The 20557-nt window shown below is 40.0% G+C and overlaps 1 protein-coding gene across 1 annotated transcript; it reads left to right on the forward strand.

The window, feature by feature from the left end:
- Window positions 1-1425: 1425 nt before the first annotated feature.
- On the forward strand, window positions 1426-19083 carry LOC146639997 (monoacylglycerol lipase ABHD2). The gene is made up of 11 exons (XM_085349612.1): window positions 1426-1586; window positions 2570-2647; window positions 3307-3522; window positions 6202-6377; window positions 8551-8718; window positions 9601-9784; window positions 11479-11571; window positions 12176-12277; window positions 12444-12513; window positions 12617-12701; window positions 15199-19083. The coding sequence occupies exons 3-11, from the start codon at window positions 3314-3316 to the stop codon at window positions 15405-15407; spliced, it is 1296 nt and encodes a 431-aa protein (XP_085205738.1). The 5' UTR covers window positions 1426-1586; window positions 2570-2647; window positions 3307-3313; the 3' UTR covers window positions 15408-19083.
- Window positions 19084-20557: the final 1474 nt, after the last annotated feature.

Here is a 20557-nt window from a genome sequence, read left to right on the forward strand (position 1 = left end):
TAAATCCTCGTGGGAAAACTCGACTGTTTGGTGGCAGAGCAGTCACACTGCAGAAATCAAACTGATCCAGATCTGATTATTACCAAATATATAATAGCCATTATTTATTTTTAAGTAGTACTTAATACTAAGGGTACTTAAAACTAAAGTGACAAACTACATTAAAGCCAGTGCCTCTTTCGGTTGCCTGCCAAATTAATAGACGCCACAAGGAGATTAAACTCTGTCTCCATCTAGTGGATATCAAGCTGCAATTGCAGTGGGGACATTAATCTTATTAATATTATGAAATTATCTGGACTCATTTAGACTCGTAATCCCAAAGATCCGATCAATAACACAAATATATAACTTTGCATAAGCAAATATAAATAGCATCTTGTAAATGCAGACAATCTATGCTTTATAGTGAATTTTAGAAGAAATTGTGTTAAAGTACGACACATTATGTTATATATATAGCGCAGTACAGGTGTAATTTAAAGCGAAGGCATGGGAGTTGTAGTGATTCAAAGTGATAAATTAAAGCTATTAAAAGTTGTAGACTGGCTGTGTTTAATTGGCAAGCAAAAAATGACCATTCTAGATCTTCCAATCACCTAACATGTCCTCCTGATAATTATCTTTTTCATAGGCTCTTTGACAGGGAATGTTATGTTGTCCTGTCACACTGACCTTCAGCGTATCTATGACGAGGGCTTGACCTGTAAATAGAAGCCTGGTCATTTAGGTCTATCATCCCCCGTGTTTACCTGAAATACAATTAAATGTAATGTGTATAGTTGTATTTCAGCCTAATGTGTTGTTGTGAATTTTACGCTTACGTTATATAGGCTACAGCTTGTCGAATGCTTAAAGCTTCACGATACAAAAAGGTGCAAAGGTGGGCGTGACAGCTGAGGGGATGCTGTAATAACCATCACAGAATAAATGGGAATTAAGTAGTTAAATTATAGAATAACAAATTTCCTGAAAATAAATATTCACGTTGCTAATACTGGTAGAACTAGAGAACGAGTAACCCAAAGTTATCCGCTATCCGCTGACATCATTTAGCTGTCAACAACAGCTAAATGCTAATGTTGCTAATAGACCGAGACATGCGCAGAAGAAACTTTATATAACGGTTTCAGTTCACGTTTTTATCACGTTCGGGAGGGACGGTATTGGCTGTGTGTCAGATACTCTTAGCAGAGATGTATCTCCTCAGAAAATCATATAAAGAGGTCAAATATTGATAGAGATGTCCGAACGCGTATTTAGGCTAATATGTAGGACATATATAAACCACCAGTAGTGTAATGTGGAAAATTACACCGCTGAAGGGGCGTGGAAAGTTATTGGCCTTAAAACGTCATCGCAATTTTATCCAATGGGGGCTTCTTTATGCAAATGACAGATTCTTCTAGGAAGTGGGATCCCATCGCTGCAGTCGCTACTTCAGCTATCTTCGGCTCTGTGAGGGCGAGCTGGACATCAGGCTGTCATGCTTTTATAGACACGTTAAACAAAAGAAAACCTGCGAACATAAATAAGGCCTGCCGCTTTTAAGAAGCAAGCAACTGACCCACAGTTTTCCTGCTGAGGTAAGTACGCTGGAGATGCGACTGTTGCTATGTCCGGTTTGGTCCTCAAGTGATGCTGCAACATTAAATCGATTATTAGCGGTAGAAATGAAGGCCGTTAAAAACATGTATGCGCCGCTGCTTTTTTTTAAGGACTAAAACGATATCAAACTACGGCTAGGAAAGGGGCAAGGCGAAGCGGGGTCTTAATGTGGAGCTACTGCGGCAAATTCTGGTGGGTGGGTAGCTAATTCGTCCAAAAGGCGACACGGTTTTCATTTTCAGGATCGAGAGTATGGGAGGAGGACCGTTGGCCTGCTCTTAGAAAGCTTTTATCGTCCAGAAAAGCCCACGTTTCTCACTGGGTTAGCTACTTGATGGAATCTGTGTGCCCTTGTGGCTGTTAAGGTGCGTCTCAGGATTGTTGTGAGTCGTGACAAAGACCAGAGAGTAAAATTAAAGCTGTTTACACCCCGTCTCTTGGCATTAGTTGTATTAATGTGTCAGATATACTCTTTGGATTGGTTTCCAGTGAAAGACACTGGTATTAGTGGGGTTATTTTTGAAGCTATTTTTACACGCCTTTTGGTGTTAAGTTTGTTTACACGTGATGGCTGTTTAATTGCCTTACTTTTTAATAAGGTCTAATAAGTCTGAGGCCGACTTTTCGTAAGTGTTACATTTAGGTTTTCTGGAGGCAGCGTTATAACTTCCTGTCTGATATTGACAGTCTTGGTTATGGCAACAGGAACATGCTAGAAAATAAGTACAGCCGACAGGTGTCTGAAAGAGCTTAGGACACCAGTCAAAACTAAAATATTTAGATTCATGAAACTTAAAAAAAGAGGATGTGTAATCGTTCAGCAGTTACTTACCATGCAAATTAAGTGGTGTCATTATTCTTACTTAATTTTAGATGAAACTTCTGTTTAAGGAAAAAAGATAACTTTCTGATACTGTACAGTGAAGGTCTTTGTGTGTGTTTTGCTTTATGTGCTTTTCAGGACCACATCACTGTGACTTCACATTTCTTTGGACCTTTTGAAACGAATTTTCATTGGAGGCAAACTTGAACATAAAATGTAAGTATATTAGTTTATTTTAGCTTTCAGTTATGACTGTTTCTGTTTATGTCAGTTTGATGTGGCTGCCTGGTAACATCACACAAACATTTGCGTTGCACATCAGTGATCAGAACTTCCTTTTTTCTTTGCAATAGAAGGCATTGAGCCTCTTCTGTGCCCTTTATAGTTTCTGTTTGTTTACCTATAATTTCACACCTGTGGAGACTTTATTAGCTGTGAACATTAATACATTTAATAAATCTGCTAAAATGTAAATTTGTGCTGGCACATTACATTGGGAGAAATGCTAGTCAGGATTCACCGTGTCTGCTATATGTAATGATTTATTTAAAGCATTGTCAGCACCTCTATCTTCTATGCAGCAAGGCTTCCTATTGGCACAGTTTAAGCTGTAATGTAATTACAGGGAGTGTATTAAATAACCAGGTTTGTCTTATCTGACTCTGCTTTATCTGAGTTCCTTTGAGTTTATATTCCCACAGATGTGTTGCTGCAGGACACCTCGGGAATATTTAATTAATTTATTTCTTTAAAGTCCATTGTTAATCCCTAGAACTGGGGAAAAAAAACATTGACTTGTACAAGCGATGTCTTTTTATATTAAAATTCAGTTTAAAAATGGAGTTCTGCATTTATTGGCTGCTTTTGTTTTCTAGAATAATCATGAGCGCCCACGAATCCGACGTGCACACCATCTCTCCCGAGATGCCAGCAATGTTTGATGGCATGAAGCTGGCGGCGGTGGCCACGGTGCTTTACATCATTGTCCGCTGCTTGAACCTCAAGAGCCCCACAGCACCCCCGGACCTCATCTACCAGGACACTGCTGTCAACCGCTTCCTCCTCAAGTCCTGCTCTCAGTTGACCAAAGAGTGAGTTGCTTTCCTTTCTCTCTGTGCATGTCTCTTTGGAGGTTGCCACGGCAACGGTGCAGCAGCAGTGAAGGTAGCGGTTTGTCTGGCGGCGGTCCCAGCTATCGTCAGTGCTCCTAAGTGTGCCACACGTCTGTACCACAGCCTTCCTGTTGGCTCTTGCATGAATTAAACATGAGTCTGTATTTTTGGGGTTATCTCAAAGGTGCACGGAGTTTGTTGCACTTGCATTATAAATAAAGGCTCATTCACTGCAGGGTAAGAGGATTTGCATTCATGATGATGCTGGTCTCACATTCAGGGTAACTATGATGACTGCTATAATTTGAATGTTTCATCTGAGCTCATAATAACTGACGCAAAGCAGTCGTTCTTGGACCATAACAGAACAAGGCTTTGCTGTGAGCTTTAAACCAGGTTATGCCTCAAACTTCCTGTAATTTTGCTGGAAACACACTCCCTTGAGTGGGAATTGTATACTCAGTTGTGTTTCCTTAGTGAGCATCTCTCCACCTCTTGCTTTGACACTCGACAGGAACTTTCAGCTTTGTAGGGCGAATCTCTCGAAGCACCCTCGAGTGTCAGCTTACATAACGGATGGTTACTGAGCCCTTTGCCTTTCAGCTGCAGGGTCATTGAATCATAAGGCCGCACTGATGCTTACATCTGTGTCTAGTTTGTTATTATTCCCTCCTGAACAGCCGTATGCTCTATGCTTAGAATAGGAAGATGTCTGTCCCAGTGTGTAGTTTAGCAGAGATGTTTTTATCTTCATTTTTGTGAAGTCACGTTTGTAACTCGTGACATCCTGTGTTGTTGCATAATAAATCGATCGCACAGTGGAAAGTATAAGAGGGGTGATGTGAGGTGAACAGCCTTTTTGTTTGGCTGTGTTTGGAGACAGTTGAATAGGGTTTAGGATAACATGCAAAATGACAGAGCGTGCTATTTATTATTTCATTATTTGGCAGAAGTCGCAGTCTGATTTGCTTCAGGTGATTGTCCAGGATATTGCAAAACATTGTAGAGCTTGTTTTCCTATTGGCCAGTATTATACGTGTGTGTGAATGTGTGTGTGTCGCTAGCATCTGACAGTATGTGGTGTATAGAAAAGAAAAAAAAGCCCAATGAACGTAAAGACTGATAGCATGCAGATTAATACAATTACCATAAATGACATGAGTCATTTTGGACTTTGACCAGGACTTCGGGTCTTTGTTTTATCAAGCCACACAGACACATCCAGTTCCTTTTTTCTGTTATCTAATAGCTACAAAGGACAATAGCACAGTCACTGTACATACCCCAAGAAGGTTACACTAGTTATCCCAATTCAAAGAGAGATTGGAGCCTGTTACATTTGATATAGAATTATTAAAAAGGATTTCTCAAACTTTATCAGTTAAAAGCAAAGGAAAACTGATAACAGCATTATTTTTATTTTTTATTGTCTTGATGAACTCAGCTACTCTGGTGTCGCGCTTCCTGTCCACATTATAACAGTGAGGTCATCCTCTTCCTGTAGCCATGGATTAAGCCAGCAGAGTACCTTCTAGAACCATGTGGTAAAACTTTAACTACAGTGCACCCTGGAGGCGATCACATTATCACTAAATGGCAATAGTCGGTTTTGTGGTAGATAATTCTCTTATGTAAGACTGTATTTGTTAATTAAGTAATTGTTAGAGCCACTGTAAGAGTTGAGGAAACATAAGGTTAAAGAGCTTGTGCAACTGTTGATGTAACTGAAGCCTCGACTCTCGGCAGTCGCTGACTGTCGTCGTGTTTTGGGCTGTGCTGTACACACAGCTAGTGTCCACACTGCAGCTGTGCTTCAGAGTTATGCTGGTCTTGTTTATCCGATATAGCTCGCTACCGAGTTTTGTCACGAAACTATTCCACACAGCCTTTTATATAGCTGAAGAAGTGAGAGAGTGCCTTGAATGCTCACTAAAGTGTTATTAACAAGCACTCAACCAATATAGTTATCACTGTCGAAACGCTGCGTTTGGAGATCTAGCCTGTCTTTAACTCAAATGTTCCTAAATATCTTCCTGAGTCACTTCAAAATCTTCCATATTGAATAATACTTTTATGTCAGCCAATCCCATTTAAACGGCTGAAGCATTATATGAAAAGCACGGTGTTTTATCTGTTCCTGTCGCCACTGTCGTGATTTTAAACCTAATATTTTACCTATAATATGTGATGAAATAGTTGCAGTGGCAAGTTGAAGACGTTTCTCTGTGTTAGTTCACACTATTTTGCTCTCGGTGTGGAAATGTGATAGTGATTCATGATAATGCCCGGTGTCTCAAAGGAATGTTACATAAGCTAAAGACTCAACTCCTACAGTTAACTCCTACAGAAGTGTCACTGGAATACAAGCGCTGGTTCTGCGAATAACTTTACAAAACATAGCTACACACTAGTGAAACGTTGCTGTCTGTTGGGTCCACGTAGCAATCTTTAAATGTCTTGAAAAGAGATGTGACTTTGTGTGCAAACTCTGTGCTTGAAACTCTGTCATAAACCAGAAATGCAAAAGGCATGTGCTTCAGATAACACTGTGTTGATCTTGTGTCTGAGCATTTGCCCTGCCCTTGTACTGTCCATTAGGCTGAGGGCTCATATTTCGAGACCAAATTTAACAAAGGAATGCAATTTTGTGTTTTCCAGGTACATTCCTCCATTACTGTGGGGTAAGAGTGGTCACCTCCAGACGGCACTGTATGGTAAACTTGGTCGGGTGAGCTCGCCTCACCCTAGTGGAATCAGAAAATATTTGCCCATGCAGGATGGGGCGACTGCGACCTTCGACCTCTTCGAGCCGCTGGGGGATCATCGGACAGGAGGTGATGCATTTGATCAGGATCTGCTTCTTATTAGGGCTGCCACAAACGATTATTTTGATAGTCGACTAGTCACCGATTATTTATGCGATTAGTCGACTAATAAGATCATCATCCACTGGACGTAAAACTACAGCTTATTGCACCAGCAGCATCTGCTCTTATATAACTATCATTAGCTTACAGCTTTAAGCTTTTAAGGTGCTAACTAAAAATAAAGACAAGATGATAGTTTATTCAATTTTAATGAAATTTGCAGATTGTTTCGGTAAAGTTTAATAAACTCCTTGCTATCTAAAATATAACAGGACACCGGAGTATATTCTCCAGCATCTCACACTTCTGATAATCAGCTGTCTGCTTGACGTTTATTCAGCTGTGTAAAAACTATAACTTTAATCTCAGCCAAACCGATTTACTCAGGAACAAATAAAATACAAAAAAAAAAAAAAAAGCCAAACAACAACATTTTTAATTTATCTAAGTGACTCATATATATTTAACCTGAGTCGCGAAAGACAGCGGTGGGTTTGAAAACAATTTGCCGGGAGTCCGGTGTTCTCACGGCGCTAGTGACCTAGCCCCCGGCTAGCTATCGAGCTAGTGGGTAACAGACGTCTCCGAAAACGTCGGAGCGCTTTTGAAAATATGTGGTGTCCTGATAAACTGAGCCGATATTTGAGGTTTACACAGCTACATTCTCGCCTGAAAATATGTTAAACGTTTATTTTGTGACCCAGAAAGAATAATAAGAGTAATATTAAAACTAACTAGCTACCGCCATTGTTGGAAACTAAGCTGGGCCGCGCTATGAATTCTGGGACACAGCTGCTTCTTCTTCTTCGGGGTTTAACGGCAGCTGGCATCCTTGTACATGCTGTGCTGCCATCTTCTGTTTCAGTCCGTTATTACACTCTTAAATCCTGCTATTATTCCTGCGTCTTTTGCGATCTTACAAAGCTTCAAACGACACGTCGACTATTAAATCAGTCGTCGACGATTTTGATAGTCGACGTAATCGTGACTAGTCGACAAATCGTGGCAGCCCTACTTCTTATTAACCAACATTTTTATGCAGTTGTATAGAACAGGGGCAAGAGAAAGCACATTCATCACAGCTATGGATGAGCACAATATACAGCACTGCCTGAGCTCAGCCATTCTTGGGATGCCAGGGGTGGACAGCTCTCCTAAGATCATTTCACAGCATTGGAGGTGTGGGCTAACTCAAATCTTCAGTGAGGTTTCATTTGTTGAATGCAAGTTTTGTTGAAGTAATCGACCTTGGGTTCTGATATTTTGTCCAGCTCTACTGTGTGAATTTTTACGTGATGCTTTACAAGGGTGAACACTTTTTCTTGCCCCTGTACATTGCGTAGTTGGATCTTTACTGTCATGACAAACATTAAAATCTAATATATTGTAGTTCTTAGTTTCATACTGTAATTCTGTTGCTTTACATTGTAATTCTACTACTGCTACTTCTGTCTAGTCCGTTCATGCCACACCTAATGAGTGTTTGTCAGTCCTGGACGAGGGATCCCTTCTCTGCTGATCTTCTTGAGGTTTCTCCCATTTTGTTGTTCCTGATAAATTTCTTCATTATTCGATTCGAGGGTCAAGAATAGTTAGAGGGTATCACAAGAAACTTTGGCCCCTGGGAGTTTTTATATAGAACATATGGCTAAATAAAACAAGTTTGATGTTTGGAGAATAAAGAAATTCGTTGTCAGTGGTGTCATGTCCAACTTTGGTTATTTGTGCCAGGCCTTGCAAGTCAGCTACTAAAGAGACTTTGCTGCATTATTGTTCTTTTAAATCACGCATAAGATGTGTGTAATTCAGTTGTGGGGGGACCCTTTAAAAGATGCATATGTTTCTCTGAAGGCTTGAGCTTATCCAATCAAATTAACTTGGATCTATTAGTCCTCTCAAAAAGCTTGAGCCTCACATGACATTTTACTCCCGACAAAAGTAGTGTTGCTATTTCCACTGTGTTTGGAAAAGCTATAATTGACAGCCTTATCCTTTATCTTGGATTGGCTGCCGGGCTTTGCCTTGCTCCTTTTGTTATGATGATCTGCTGTTTAGGAGAGTAACACTCTCCTTTCTTTATCTTTGCTTACATTTTTCTCACTTGCAAATATTGCCCTGCTCCATCTGCCTGTTCAACCAGATGACATCACCATGGTGATATGCCCCGGTATCGGTAACCATAGTGAGAAGCACTACATCCGGACCTTTGTGGATTATGCACAGAAGGATGGTTATCGTTGTGCTGTGCTGAATCACCTCGGAGCTCTTCCCAACATCGAGCTTACCTCTCCACGCATGTTCACTTATGGTAAGACCAGTGAGCCAACTCAAAATAGTACCTATTTGGCTTTTGAAAAAATGTGTTTCATATAATTTTTGTCATTGTTGAATGTTTATATTGTAAATGTTCAGTTTCAAATGTTATATACAATTTATGTCTGTGGACCAAAAGTTTTCTACTTGTATGCTGCTTAGGTGGTATCAGTTTGGCACTGATTACATATGGTGTAAGCAAACAAGGCTCATAAGGCCTGCATCTGTTTGTGGATGACAGTGAGGGGCAGCTAATGAGAAGAAAGTGAGGAAAGGGGCTTGAAAAAATGAAATGGGCTGCCTAAAGGCCGTAGTAGAGGACTGTGAATCATGCAGAGCTAGTCTAGTGATGACTCATCCCCCCACCCCTAATAATTTCTGAACCCCTGTTAAACACCAGTCAGTTTTTCATCAGAGGTCTATCTAAGAATGAAAACCATTATTTGCAATGATAAAAAGAATTCAGTCCTGTCAGTAATGCTGTGTCATCGCTTTTGGCTCAGCCTGCTGCTCTCATCCAATTGTCTGTTGTGGTTTAGGCTTAACCTATCCTCTCCAAAATCCATTAAAAGGGGTGAGCACAGTGAAGGTATTAGTTTAAAGCATTTCTGGTGAAAGTGTGCACTTACGAACAGCTTATCCTTTTTTTTTTTTTTTTGCCCTGCTTGTACAGCATTATTTCAGGGTAAACGGTAAATTATGGAAAAAGAAGAATGTAAGGCTTTTTTATGGGCATGATGAGACCTGTGCTGTTTAAAAGATCTTAGACACTCAAATCTGATACCCTGAATTAAAGAAATCTTCAGCCAGAAGTGCCGAGTAGAATAAAGTATGTTTCTGTGTTTTGATTATAGCACTATACTGTTTCATTTTACAGGATGCACATGGGAATTTGCATCCATGGTTGGCTACATTAAGCGGGCATACCCTAACACTCAGCTCATTGTTGTGGGCTTCAGTCTGGGTGGAAACATCGTTTGTAAGTTCCTGGGGGAGAACAAGGCTAACCAGGAGCGAGTGCTGTGCTGCGTCAGCGTTTGTCAGGGGTACAGCGCGCTGAGGTGGGTTGCTGTGGTCTCATTTCTTAATTACATGCATTGTTTTGTCAAACCGGCTTTGTAATACTAACACTGATGTGCTCACATTTCTAAATATAAATGAAGCTCAGAATAATTCTACAAAATGAATAGCGCTTGCATAATATAATCACATGTTTATCCATGAGTCTGCAAAGCGGCTCCAGTCAGCTGGTTACCCTTTCTGCTCTTCCTTTTACCATAATTATTGATGGATTGCACCAATTTGGTAAAGTTGCCACTTAAAAAAAAATTTTTTTTCTCCCAAAATGTAAGAAATGAGACACATTTAAAAACCTGTTTGAGGACCTGTCTGATCCCTTCATTCACCTACCACAGTTTACTCTGAATGTCTACAGGACCATTGATAATGTTGGGCATTATCAATGGCTCTTTGCTGAAGTACAGGAGTAGAAGTCCTACCAGCTAATGACTAGTGTCAATTAGTCATTTGTCTTTCAATCAGTTAATAGTTTGATTTTAAAAAACAATAAAACCTTACTTTTTAAAGTAACTAGTAACCAGATAAATGTATTGAAAGTACAATATTTACAAATAGATTATGATGTATATGTCTATTTAGTGCATGCGGGTGTCTGCACTCTGTGTTCTTGTCAGATTCTGTGTTTTTAAATGCAGACAGCATCTCTTGGCAGACTTGACAGGCCGGGTCTATTAAAGTTTCAGTGTGGACAGCAGGGGATGGGTGTGTGTCGAGACTGGCCGTCTGTCAAATTGGCTTTGCAGTTTTTCTTTTTTCTTTTAAAAAAAAAAAATAAAAATTTTAATTTAAAATCTGTTTCCAAAATTTAAGCTGGCCCTCCTGTCAGTGTACCTCGAGAGCTGAAGCTGTACAGTAATCAGCCACAACATTAAAAACACCTGCCTAATATTCTGTAGGTTCCCTTTGTGCCGCCCAACAGCTCTGACCTGTCGGGGCATGGACATGGGACCCCTTGGCGTGTCCTGTGGTGTCTGGCACCCGGCATTGGATCCTTTGGGCTTTGCGGGTTCGGGGTAGGCCTTTGTGGATCGGGCTCGTTTGTTAGCATCAGACTGATGCTCAATCGGATTGAGAATTTGGAGGCTGGCTCTGTTTTTTCGGGGTTCCTCGAGCAATTCCTGGGAAGTTTTTGCGATATGGCGGGGTGCATTAACCTGCTGGGGAGGCCACTACCATCGAAGAGTATCGTAGCCTCGAGTGGGTTGTGCTTGGGCTACAACAATGTTTAGGTGGGTGGCACAGTACATATTGTAGTGTCAACCGCATGAATACCAGGACCCAAGGCTTGCAGTGGAATGAGTGATCAATGTTTTTCACTATTGCCTACTGGTTTAATGTTGCGGCTGATCGATGTATGTTCTTCTTACAATAACACACATTTAATATTATGGCCTTATTGTATGAAAAAGCCACAAAAAAAGAAACCTTTTTCGTTTTTGTTTTTTGTAATCAGCAGTTAGCTGCTGAACCTGTTTTTCTTGAGCTCTTGTTTTGAGTCACCTTGTCACTGTCAGTGAGCTGCATATTGATGCCTGACACCATTGCTACTCTCAACCAGTGTGACTCTTTGTGTTAGTGGATTAGTAGACACAGGACATTCAATGTATTGTTTAGATTGCAGACAGTCTGTACAAAGCTAACTTCCTGTGTGTTTGCCTTCCCCTCTCTCTCTCAGGGCCCAGGAAACATTCCTGCAGTGGGATCAGTTCAGGCGCTTTTATAACTTTCTCATGGCCGACAACATGAAGAAAATCATTCTCTCACACAGGTACCACTTTTGCCCAGCTATAAATTTTAGTACATTGTGTGCCTTCTGTTTCCAATCACTGAAAAGTTTAATTGACATGTTTAGTGTTTGGGGAGAAAATTTTATGGTGTTTGCCAAAGACAGTGATTTCATCAGACAACCCAGTCAGTAATCTAACCTCCTAATTTCCCTATAAATGAAATTGTAGATTACCCACAGCCATGGTGGGTTCATTTGAGCAATGATCATTTTCACAGATCTGAGTAGGTTGAACTGCCTGAAATGGTACCTTCCTCTTGCCTCTCTTGCTCTTGCCCTACCTACCTATAACATGCTAAGGTGCCCATAAAATAAATAAAGCCAACTATAAACTACTCAAAACTAAGTAAAAATGTAAAATAAAATTAAAAAAGCCACTAAATGAGCCACTAGCCTACTAAAAAGAACATCTAAAGTAACTTTCTAAATGCTAATCTGCAAATAAATGAATAGTTCTTACCATTCTTGGTCTTCGTTGTCACTCTGTGTAATAGAGGGAATAGTTGGTACATAGCTGACAGTTATGACTGTGAACTAATTGATTTTTAAAATTACTTGTGTTCATGTTAATGTTTGTATGTTACAGGCACAGTCTGTTTGGAGGACATTCGCTCAAAATGATTGATGCTGATCTAAGTCGGTTGTACACAGCAACATCTCTCATGCAGATTGACGACAACATCATGAGGTGTGTTCTAGTAAACTGCAGCTCTTCCATGTTCTTGATGCTCCTGGTGATACTTTTTGTCAGTGCTTAGAATCTGAAAAATATCAGATATTCTTGTCATTTCTATCAAACCCCTCTAAGGGTTAGGGACTGAATAATAATACCTGATCTTTTTGGGTTTCAACAGAAAATTCCACGGCCACCGGTCTCTCAAAGAGTACTATGAGAAAGAGAGTTGTGTACATTATATTCACAATGTAAGAACTGCTTTTGCATACGACTCACAAATGCCATCTTTCTCTTTTTTGGTCTGTTTGTGTATTTTTTTTGATGGATGGCATTTTGTTCTTAAATTTCCAGGTCAATGTGCCACTGCTGTTAGTGAACTCTGCGGATGATCCTCTGGTTCATGACTCATTGCTCACCATCCCTCGCACGCTAGCAGGTAATTGCCAACATGTTGCATAGCAACAGCAGCTGCACTAAAATATTTTTTTATCACCTTATCAACTAGATGGCAGAGTTGCAGTTAAATGGTCCGTGCAGATCAGGATCAACTTGCTGTCATAGCGTGGCTGCAGTAGCATCAAAAAAATCAAGCTCCTGACCTTAAATAAGAATCCTGCTGTAAAATTACGTGTTGAATAAAAAACAAACAAAAAAACCCCACCTGGACCTTCCTGCTCAAAATAAAAAGAAATTAAAAAATAAAGAAAAGGGTGGGTTCAATTTCTTTGAATATTGCTTCCACTGTAGTATTATGTAACTTTAAATAACTCACTGTAGATTATTAGTAACACCTATATTTTCCACAGTTCTAAAAATGCTGGAAAACAATTCTCCTTCAGGTTGATACAAAAAGCTGTTAATGTCTTAAAGACTGGCCTCAGTTGAATCTCAGTAGTTTTAAAAAAACAAACAAACAAAAACATGTCTGCAGCCTTAAGCAGGCCTATGATGAGCTGGCATCCAACCCCAACCGGGACAGGGTGGGGCACACAGTTTGTGACTAATGTTTTCTGCTGTGTGGCAACGGCTGTAACGCATAAATATAACACAGTGTTCCTCCAGTTGGATAAAGTGGTTCACTGGTCTCCTGCCCCCCCAAAAAAACTTCTGTCCTCCCGTATATGGTGCAGGGTGATTGATAATAAATAAACATAAGCAGGCAAATCTGGCTACACATGACTTAATGTCTATCAAGCATCCATTCTTCTCACTTTGTGCTATTTTTACTCACTGACCACTTTTAACTCTACTGGAAAAGGAATATTGCTTGTGTGTGCGTGCGTGTAAGAGGGAGAGTAGGAGGAGTCCTTACTGGAAGCAAATGGTACTGTATCCTATATGTCTCCAGAGAGCAACACTTACAGAAAAGTGGATTAGCTGTCCCTATGACCTAAAATGTGAGACAGTTGCTCAGACGCTTGACTACCATCAAAAGACTGACAGAAATACACTTGCTGTGCTGGTGCTGGAATTAGCTCGGACTAGAAGTGTTTGATAAGAGCTTTCAGCAGACTGTTAAGTAAGACTGTTCCTGTTCAAGCAAAAATGTTACAGGTGAATTAAAGAAAACAAAGAATAGTTGGTGCTTCTTTATTGCAATGATATTTGAATAATATAATTAATCAAAATAAGATCATGAAACTGATGCAACTGTGTTTCAGTAATTACTTGGTAAATGATGCATTTAGGGACTAAGAAAAATCTTTAAACCACAAGCTTGTCTCCGGGCCCCTGTCGCTCAGCTCGTAGTGAGGCGGCAGTTCTCTGTCCTGGGTGAGCACGCAGTTGTCCAAGGGCAACTCAGCAGCTGTCATGAATAGTGCACAGTGTTCAAAGCCCAGTGGGATCTTAGTCACTAGTCTGCTACAGCAGGCTTCCCCACTAACCCAGTTAAGTCCAGGAGACCAAAGAGATCCAGGCCAGTCCTTTTCATGAAACCCCACCATAGTTGTTCACTGCAGCAGCACTATGCTGCAAGCAGAGTGAGTGTGTGGAGATGACCTAGTTTACATTTCAGACTTTATTTATCATCATTATTGTTATTATTATTATTATTATTTTAATTACACATTTAAAAAAAAAAAAAAAAAAAAAAAAAAAATATATATATATATATATATATATATATATATATATATATATATATTATTTTATTTTATTTTATTTTTTTTTAACTGCAGAATAACCAACCAACCAAAAAAAAAAAAAAAACAGCAAAGGAAATTGCAGTCCTTCATATTTTATTAGGCAGCACAGATGCAGAGATATTCAGGGTTCGTATATTGCGTGTATTGTGAATGACGTAAAGTCAGTGTGAAAACTACTGTTTTCTGTATGGACAGAGTATAGAAAACAGGTCGTCACATCTCCTAAGGGAAAATGTTAAAGTTTGGCCTGGAGTCCTATCTCGTCAATTATTAATGGTTGCATTATTTTACCATAAGTATGTGGACACAAATGTAATCGTAAGGATCTTGGAAGATTGTCAACATGGCAGTCTTTATTAAGAGAGAGGTATGGAAAATGATGAGTCTTATACTATGAAAATAGATTTTTCCATTCTGGATGACCATTTAAGCAATTAGACAACAAGCAATGAAAAGACGGTGTAACAATCTGTGAGACCTGTCAGTCGAGGCAAACCTGTTTCAACTGTTAAAGTCATTAAAAAATTGCCTCCAGGTTGAAGGAGCAAAGTTGTTTTGTTTTTTTTCTGCCAGCTGTCAGACAAACAAACTGAGTAACATATTGATCGTGTCTAATGGCCAGAAACGTAATCGCACTGTTATCTGCTCGACTGTGCAAACACACCCTTAACAATCCCTTGCAAGCCCATTTCTGGGCATGTGTTGAACATTGTTCTTCCGATGCTGACGATTACAAACTGTGCAGAGTACAGAGGGCTAATTACCGTGTGATTTGTCCTCTTCCAGCAAAGAAGCCGAATGTGATCTTTGCCCTGACACTTCATGGAGGCCACCTGGGCTTCTTTGAGGGTGCAGTCCTCTTCCCCCAGCCTCTCACCTGGATGGACAAAGTGATCGTGGGTTACGCCAATGCCATTTGTCAGTGGGAGAAACAGAAGCCACCATGCCAAAGTGACCACCTGAGTGAGGGCTCCTGCTTAAAGGAGAAAGCATAAACCTCTGTCTCTCTCATTTGTTCATTAACCTTTCACTTTCTCCAACACCACTATCCCCACACTGCACTGAGGAGACACTCTAAACTGATATCTCTTCTCTGCCTTCTCCTCCTGTGCGACTCACCAGTACCAACCCACCTTTCCCGGTCCTCCTTTGTAATCACAATCACCTTACAGTTTGTGAAAAAATGAACTAACTGCCTTCGTGCTCTTTTCCATGTCGAGGACTCGGAGCAGGGACATTTTGGTTCTTTACATCTACACAGTAATGACGCCCGGCTAAGTGATTCTTTTTGGCCGAAAGTGGCAGACGATGAAGTCAAGCTGTCATTTTAAAGGAAAGCAAGAGCACCACTTTAGAGTAGTCGAGTGAGAAACAAGAGCACACAAGAAGCCTCGTATTACATCGAAGAAGAACTGTAAGAAGCTCACTGCTTATCACCGCCAAGGCCATATAGCCTAGTCTGCTGTCTTAACAAACGTTACCGTTTTGTGTGTGCGTGCGTGCGTGCGTGAGTATGTCTGTGTGAGACTGTGTAGGCCAAGAGGGAAAGACCCAGGATGGTGGTCTTTGTGAGGTTGGTCTGATTTAAATTCTCTGTTCTTAGCCCTTGGCCATTATGTCTGCTCCTCTGGGTGCGTTGCTGTTTGTAGTAAATGTACTGTAGATTATTAAGTATTAAGGTAGGATTGTACACATTGTTTCCAGCTCGTAACATCATCCTGCACATAGTTTTGGCACTCAAAGTTTTTGGTGCTTACCAGACGTGACCAGGGATCGAGCCCCACCCTCAGATGGGATCCATGTACATTCCCACAGTTGCATTCTGTCACTTTGATTCCAGCACTTTACATACTGTACACCACAATATTTTCCCCCTTTCCTCATTTTATTTGTCAAAGTGCAGATATGGAAACTATTAACGGAGGGGCAAGGATGATAACGAAACGTTAGATGAATCAAATGTTCCCCGCGTTGTCTGTCTGTCAGTGTCTTTGAGCCCTCCTTACTCTTTCTGTTGCCTTTGATCAGCTGCAGGTCCAGCCAAGTCTCTGATATTTGTCTCTTACTGCACACACAACAGTCCTACTGCCACTGCGCTGAGGCTAACATTCAACCCACCTGGTTTGGTGCGAACATCTTAGTACAGCTTTTCCATTTTCCAGCAGATGATCATGTGGTTCTTTGAAATGTTGAAAATTTAGCCTTCTGATTAGCGAGCGTGGTGCTACAAAAGGGAAAGTTCAGCAGATGTGAAGCAAATTTTTCATTTGTAATAATCTGAGCTGTGAGGTTTGACGAGTAGGAGGGCTGAAGATACCAAAGCTCAACCGCTATTTATTTTAGTGGCTTGTTCGTATGATTCTGGTGTTTGTTTAACTGTAATTTAGATGGAGAATGCTGCATGCAAGAAAGAAGATGGATTTTAACCGTAGGGAATATTTTTTTATTTCAAAGACTTTGCCGAAAATCTCAGTTCTTGTTTTGTTGACTGCACTGAGAATAAAGGGTGTTGCTGCACGAACTGCTGAAAAAAAGATCGCAAACATCTCTTGTTGAAATCATACTGCAAGACTGGGACCTTTGGACTTTTCAAAACCCGATTTAAATTCAAACCTTGTTGTAAGGGCTCTAAGGAAGCTTCTTCCAAGGCAATATAAAGCCAAGAAATGTGTGATCTAAAACCTGCTTCTGAACACTGTGATGAGACGCTAAGGGTGGTTTGAAATGATTAAGTGACTGACAGCAGGGCATTTTATGAGGCTTCCTAGGCCGTGGTTTGTGTGTTGTAATACCTGGTTGATAGTATTTGATAAGTAGAAGTGTTTGAGTACTGGAAGGTTTGCCATATCAGGATATAACAGCACTGAATGTCAATCAATCGAAGCTTGTAAAGTAATAATAAATATCAGATAATAAGAATTTAATATTAAAGCTTATATATGGCGTTCCAAAGTTTGTTCTTAGCTTTAGAAATAGTTGCTTGGTTACCAGTAGTAGTATTTAAAGTGCTGTAATTGTGAATCTGATCTGTTGCTCTTTTTGCTCTTTGGAAATTTTATTATCAGTTATTTTCTGAGGTATAACTGCCTTAAACCTTTCTGAGCAAATACTATGACATCCAGGTATTAATCTCACCAATGCTGGCTTGGCTAATGTGGGGATAAAAGGGAACTCTTATCCAACTTCATCTCCTTTAACTCAGGGCATCTGTCAACACCAAGCACCAGTCTGACACCAGTGAACCCTTTTTTCTTTGTTTTTCGTCTCATTGGAGTCGTTTTTAATGTACTGTAAGATGAAATGAGACACGCTGTGGCAGGTGGTCATCAGCCTGTCTTCTGAGTGGAAACCCTCAGTTTTATAACAGTATTGGAAATGAGGCTGCACTTGATGTGATTGGTGACATAATTGTGTTTGGTGTTTCAGTCGGCCTGCCAACACCCTCTTTCTTTTCACGTCTAGCGGTCGTCAACCAGCATTTGCTCAAACAACAAATCACTGTTGCCATCTGTTGTCAGGGAAACCGAACTACAACTGCCAGTCTTCGTGGCAAACATCCTCTCATCCACCCACAGTCAGATTATAGTAAATGGTTCATCTGTAGTCCACAGCTCTCATTTAAAATTACACGTTTGGGTTTATTCGGGCTCGATTTCGATGACACCAGCAAAAACCCAGTTTCTGCAGTACGAGCCATGTGTTTTGGGTTGTTGCTGTTGTTGTTGTTTTTTGTTTTTTTAGAAAAATGTTTTTGCCTCTCCACAACTTTGCACAAAAATGCAAGTTTGGATGTATTATTTGGATTTTTTTTTTTCTAGTTAATTATTTTGGGGGTATTTTTTTAATTGTATTTTTGTATTGTTCTTATGACTTCTTGTGTTATCTGCTTGTGTAAATGCAGTAGAGTGTGAGTGTTGATAGGTAAACATACAGCAGGTGTATACTGTGTCATATCACCACCTCTGATCCCCAAAAATCCAATATTGTTCACTTTAACAACAAAAATAAAACATCTATGTAAAGATGGTGTATATTAGATTTGAGGGACCAGGGATGGAAAAATAAAGGCAATAACCAAACAGAAGGGATTCTCTTATTATTTAAACACTAATGTGACAATAAATGGTGTCAAAGTATATTAGACCAAAACATGTCATACTCATTGTAATAATTTCTCATGGATCTGGGATCTGAAATGTTATTTTACTGTACTGATAAAAAAATTGTGTTCCTCTGTATTTATCCTAAACTCACTGCTTCAAACATCAAGTTTATGGGCTCATATTTAATTGCTTGGAAACTAAGATATCTAACTAACTCAGATATCTTGAGTAAATTTAAAATGTCCAAAAAATTTGGGAAGAAAAACTTGGATTGGAGTAAAATTTGCTTAATATTATTGTTTTGTTTTTTTCTAGAAAGATTTTTTTAAATGTAGAATCCATAACTGTCAGTACCAGGCAAGTGGATGGGAGCCCACTGTGTGTTAACCTACAATTATCATTATACAGCTTTACTTTTGTGTTTACAGTTTTGCTGAATAAAGGCTAAAGGGTGTGTTGGGACAACTAGAGGGGGGGATGCAGTCACACAACATAATGTACTCTGATACTGAACCCTGGGTGTGTTTGTTGAAGAAATACCAGTGGTGTGCGTGTGAACTAATTATGTGAGGAGACGTGCTTATTGTGTTCCAAAATAAATTATTTTCTCAAAAGAAAAATGGTTTATTTTTTCTCCTCCAATTAGAGCTTTGTAAATATATTGTAGAACACGCTTTAATATTTAACAATAATTTGTATATCACAGATTGTGCTGAATTGAGCCTTCATGTATTGACTCCTTTTATCTTTATAGCTTTTCTACCTCCCCAGTTATCATGTGTACTACACCACAGGAAAAGTAATCAAAACACAACTAAATCAAACCTTGTTTTGTTTTTTCACCATCTATGCTGTCAATTAGCAAATATGTGGTGTGTTTAAGGACAGAACAGTTGGTGGGAATGCTGCATGCTGTAAGGGCATCTGTATTTTAAATGCAGTGCAATTTAATAGCTTGCAGTCCAGATTTTAGGTACACATTATGATCAAGTCGTGTGAAAGGTTCTGACAAAATTCAAAACTCAGAAAGATAGGACAACTCTGGAGTTTTGCCAGGCCTAAAAAAGCAGCTTGACCTAGAAATCTGTATGAGGTAACATTGGTCACTGATTCATTTAAGCTACAGCTTGCTGATATTAGCTACTTGCAGATGTATTGATACTAGCGTTTATAATAACCAATGCATAGAAAATATAAGCGAGAAACATCTACCATGAGTATTGAGCTTGCATAGTTTGTCCATCAGAGGGTGGTCTTTAACTTCCTTATTGGCAACAGAGGCCTGGGCAGAGCCACAGCTAAGACCTTCATATACCATGATGACCTGTTTGTCTCTCATGGCTTGGACTTTCTTTTTATGACTGAAACGTGGCTACCCACTGATGATCTAGCTGCTTAGACCGTAGTACAATTAATTACAAAAATCCAACCTGGAGGTCACAAAAGCGTGAATAAGCTTCTCCAGGTCCTCATGTGGAACATAATGCCTAGCCTTAGAGATAAGGCGCAGTTGGTGGAAGCTAGATCTCACTACAGCAGACACTTGCTTATTGAGTTTGAGCGAGCTATCCAGCAATGGCTTAAAAGCAGATTGAAATTTCTCAGCAATATTGTTCGTGTCCAAGTACGCCTGGAGCTGGGAGAGTCTCTCCGGGATCTTGGACACGAATGAAAGCTTAGAGCTCGGTCTGTAGTTTGAAAGGTCATAACAGTCAGAGTTTCTTATGACAATAAACTACGACAAAACTGAGATTATAATTTTCGGTACGCAAGACTCTGTTAGTCTCATAAGAAATGACTTGGGCCCACTATCACCTAATGTACACCCCCATGTAAAAAAGCTTGGTTTCATTTTCAATTCTACCCTTAAGCTGGACAAACAAATAAATTCAGTTGTTCGTGGCAGTTTTTTCCAACTCGGGAGCATTTCCAAACTCAAAAATATCTTTCATCTGCAATGGCGTGTCCAGCGGGGTGGCCTCGGGGGGCACAGGCCACCCCCCCAACCAGACTGGCCACTCCAGGTGCCACCCCGAAGCTAA

Source organism: Diplotaxodon limnothrissa, linkage group LG1 (assembly GCF_057381915.1).
Source record: "Diplotaxodon limnothrissa isolate DT_005_m linkage group LG1, D_limnothrissa_male_GT1.1, whole genome shotgun sequence".
Taxonomy (NCBI): Eukaryota; Metazoa; Chordata; class Actinopteri; order Cichliformes; family Cichlidae; genus Diplotaxodon; species Diplotaxodon limnothrissa.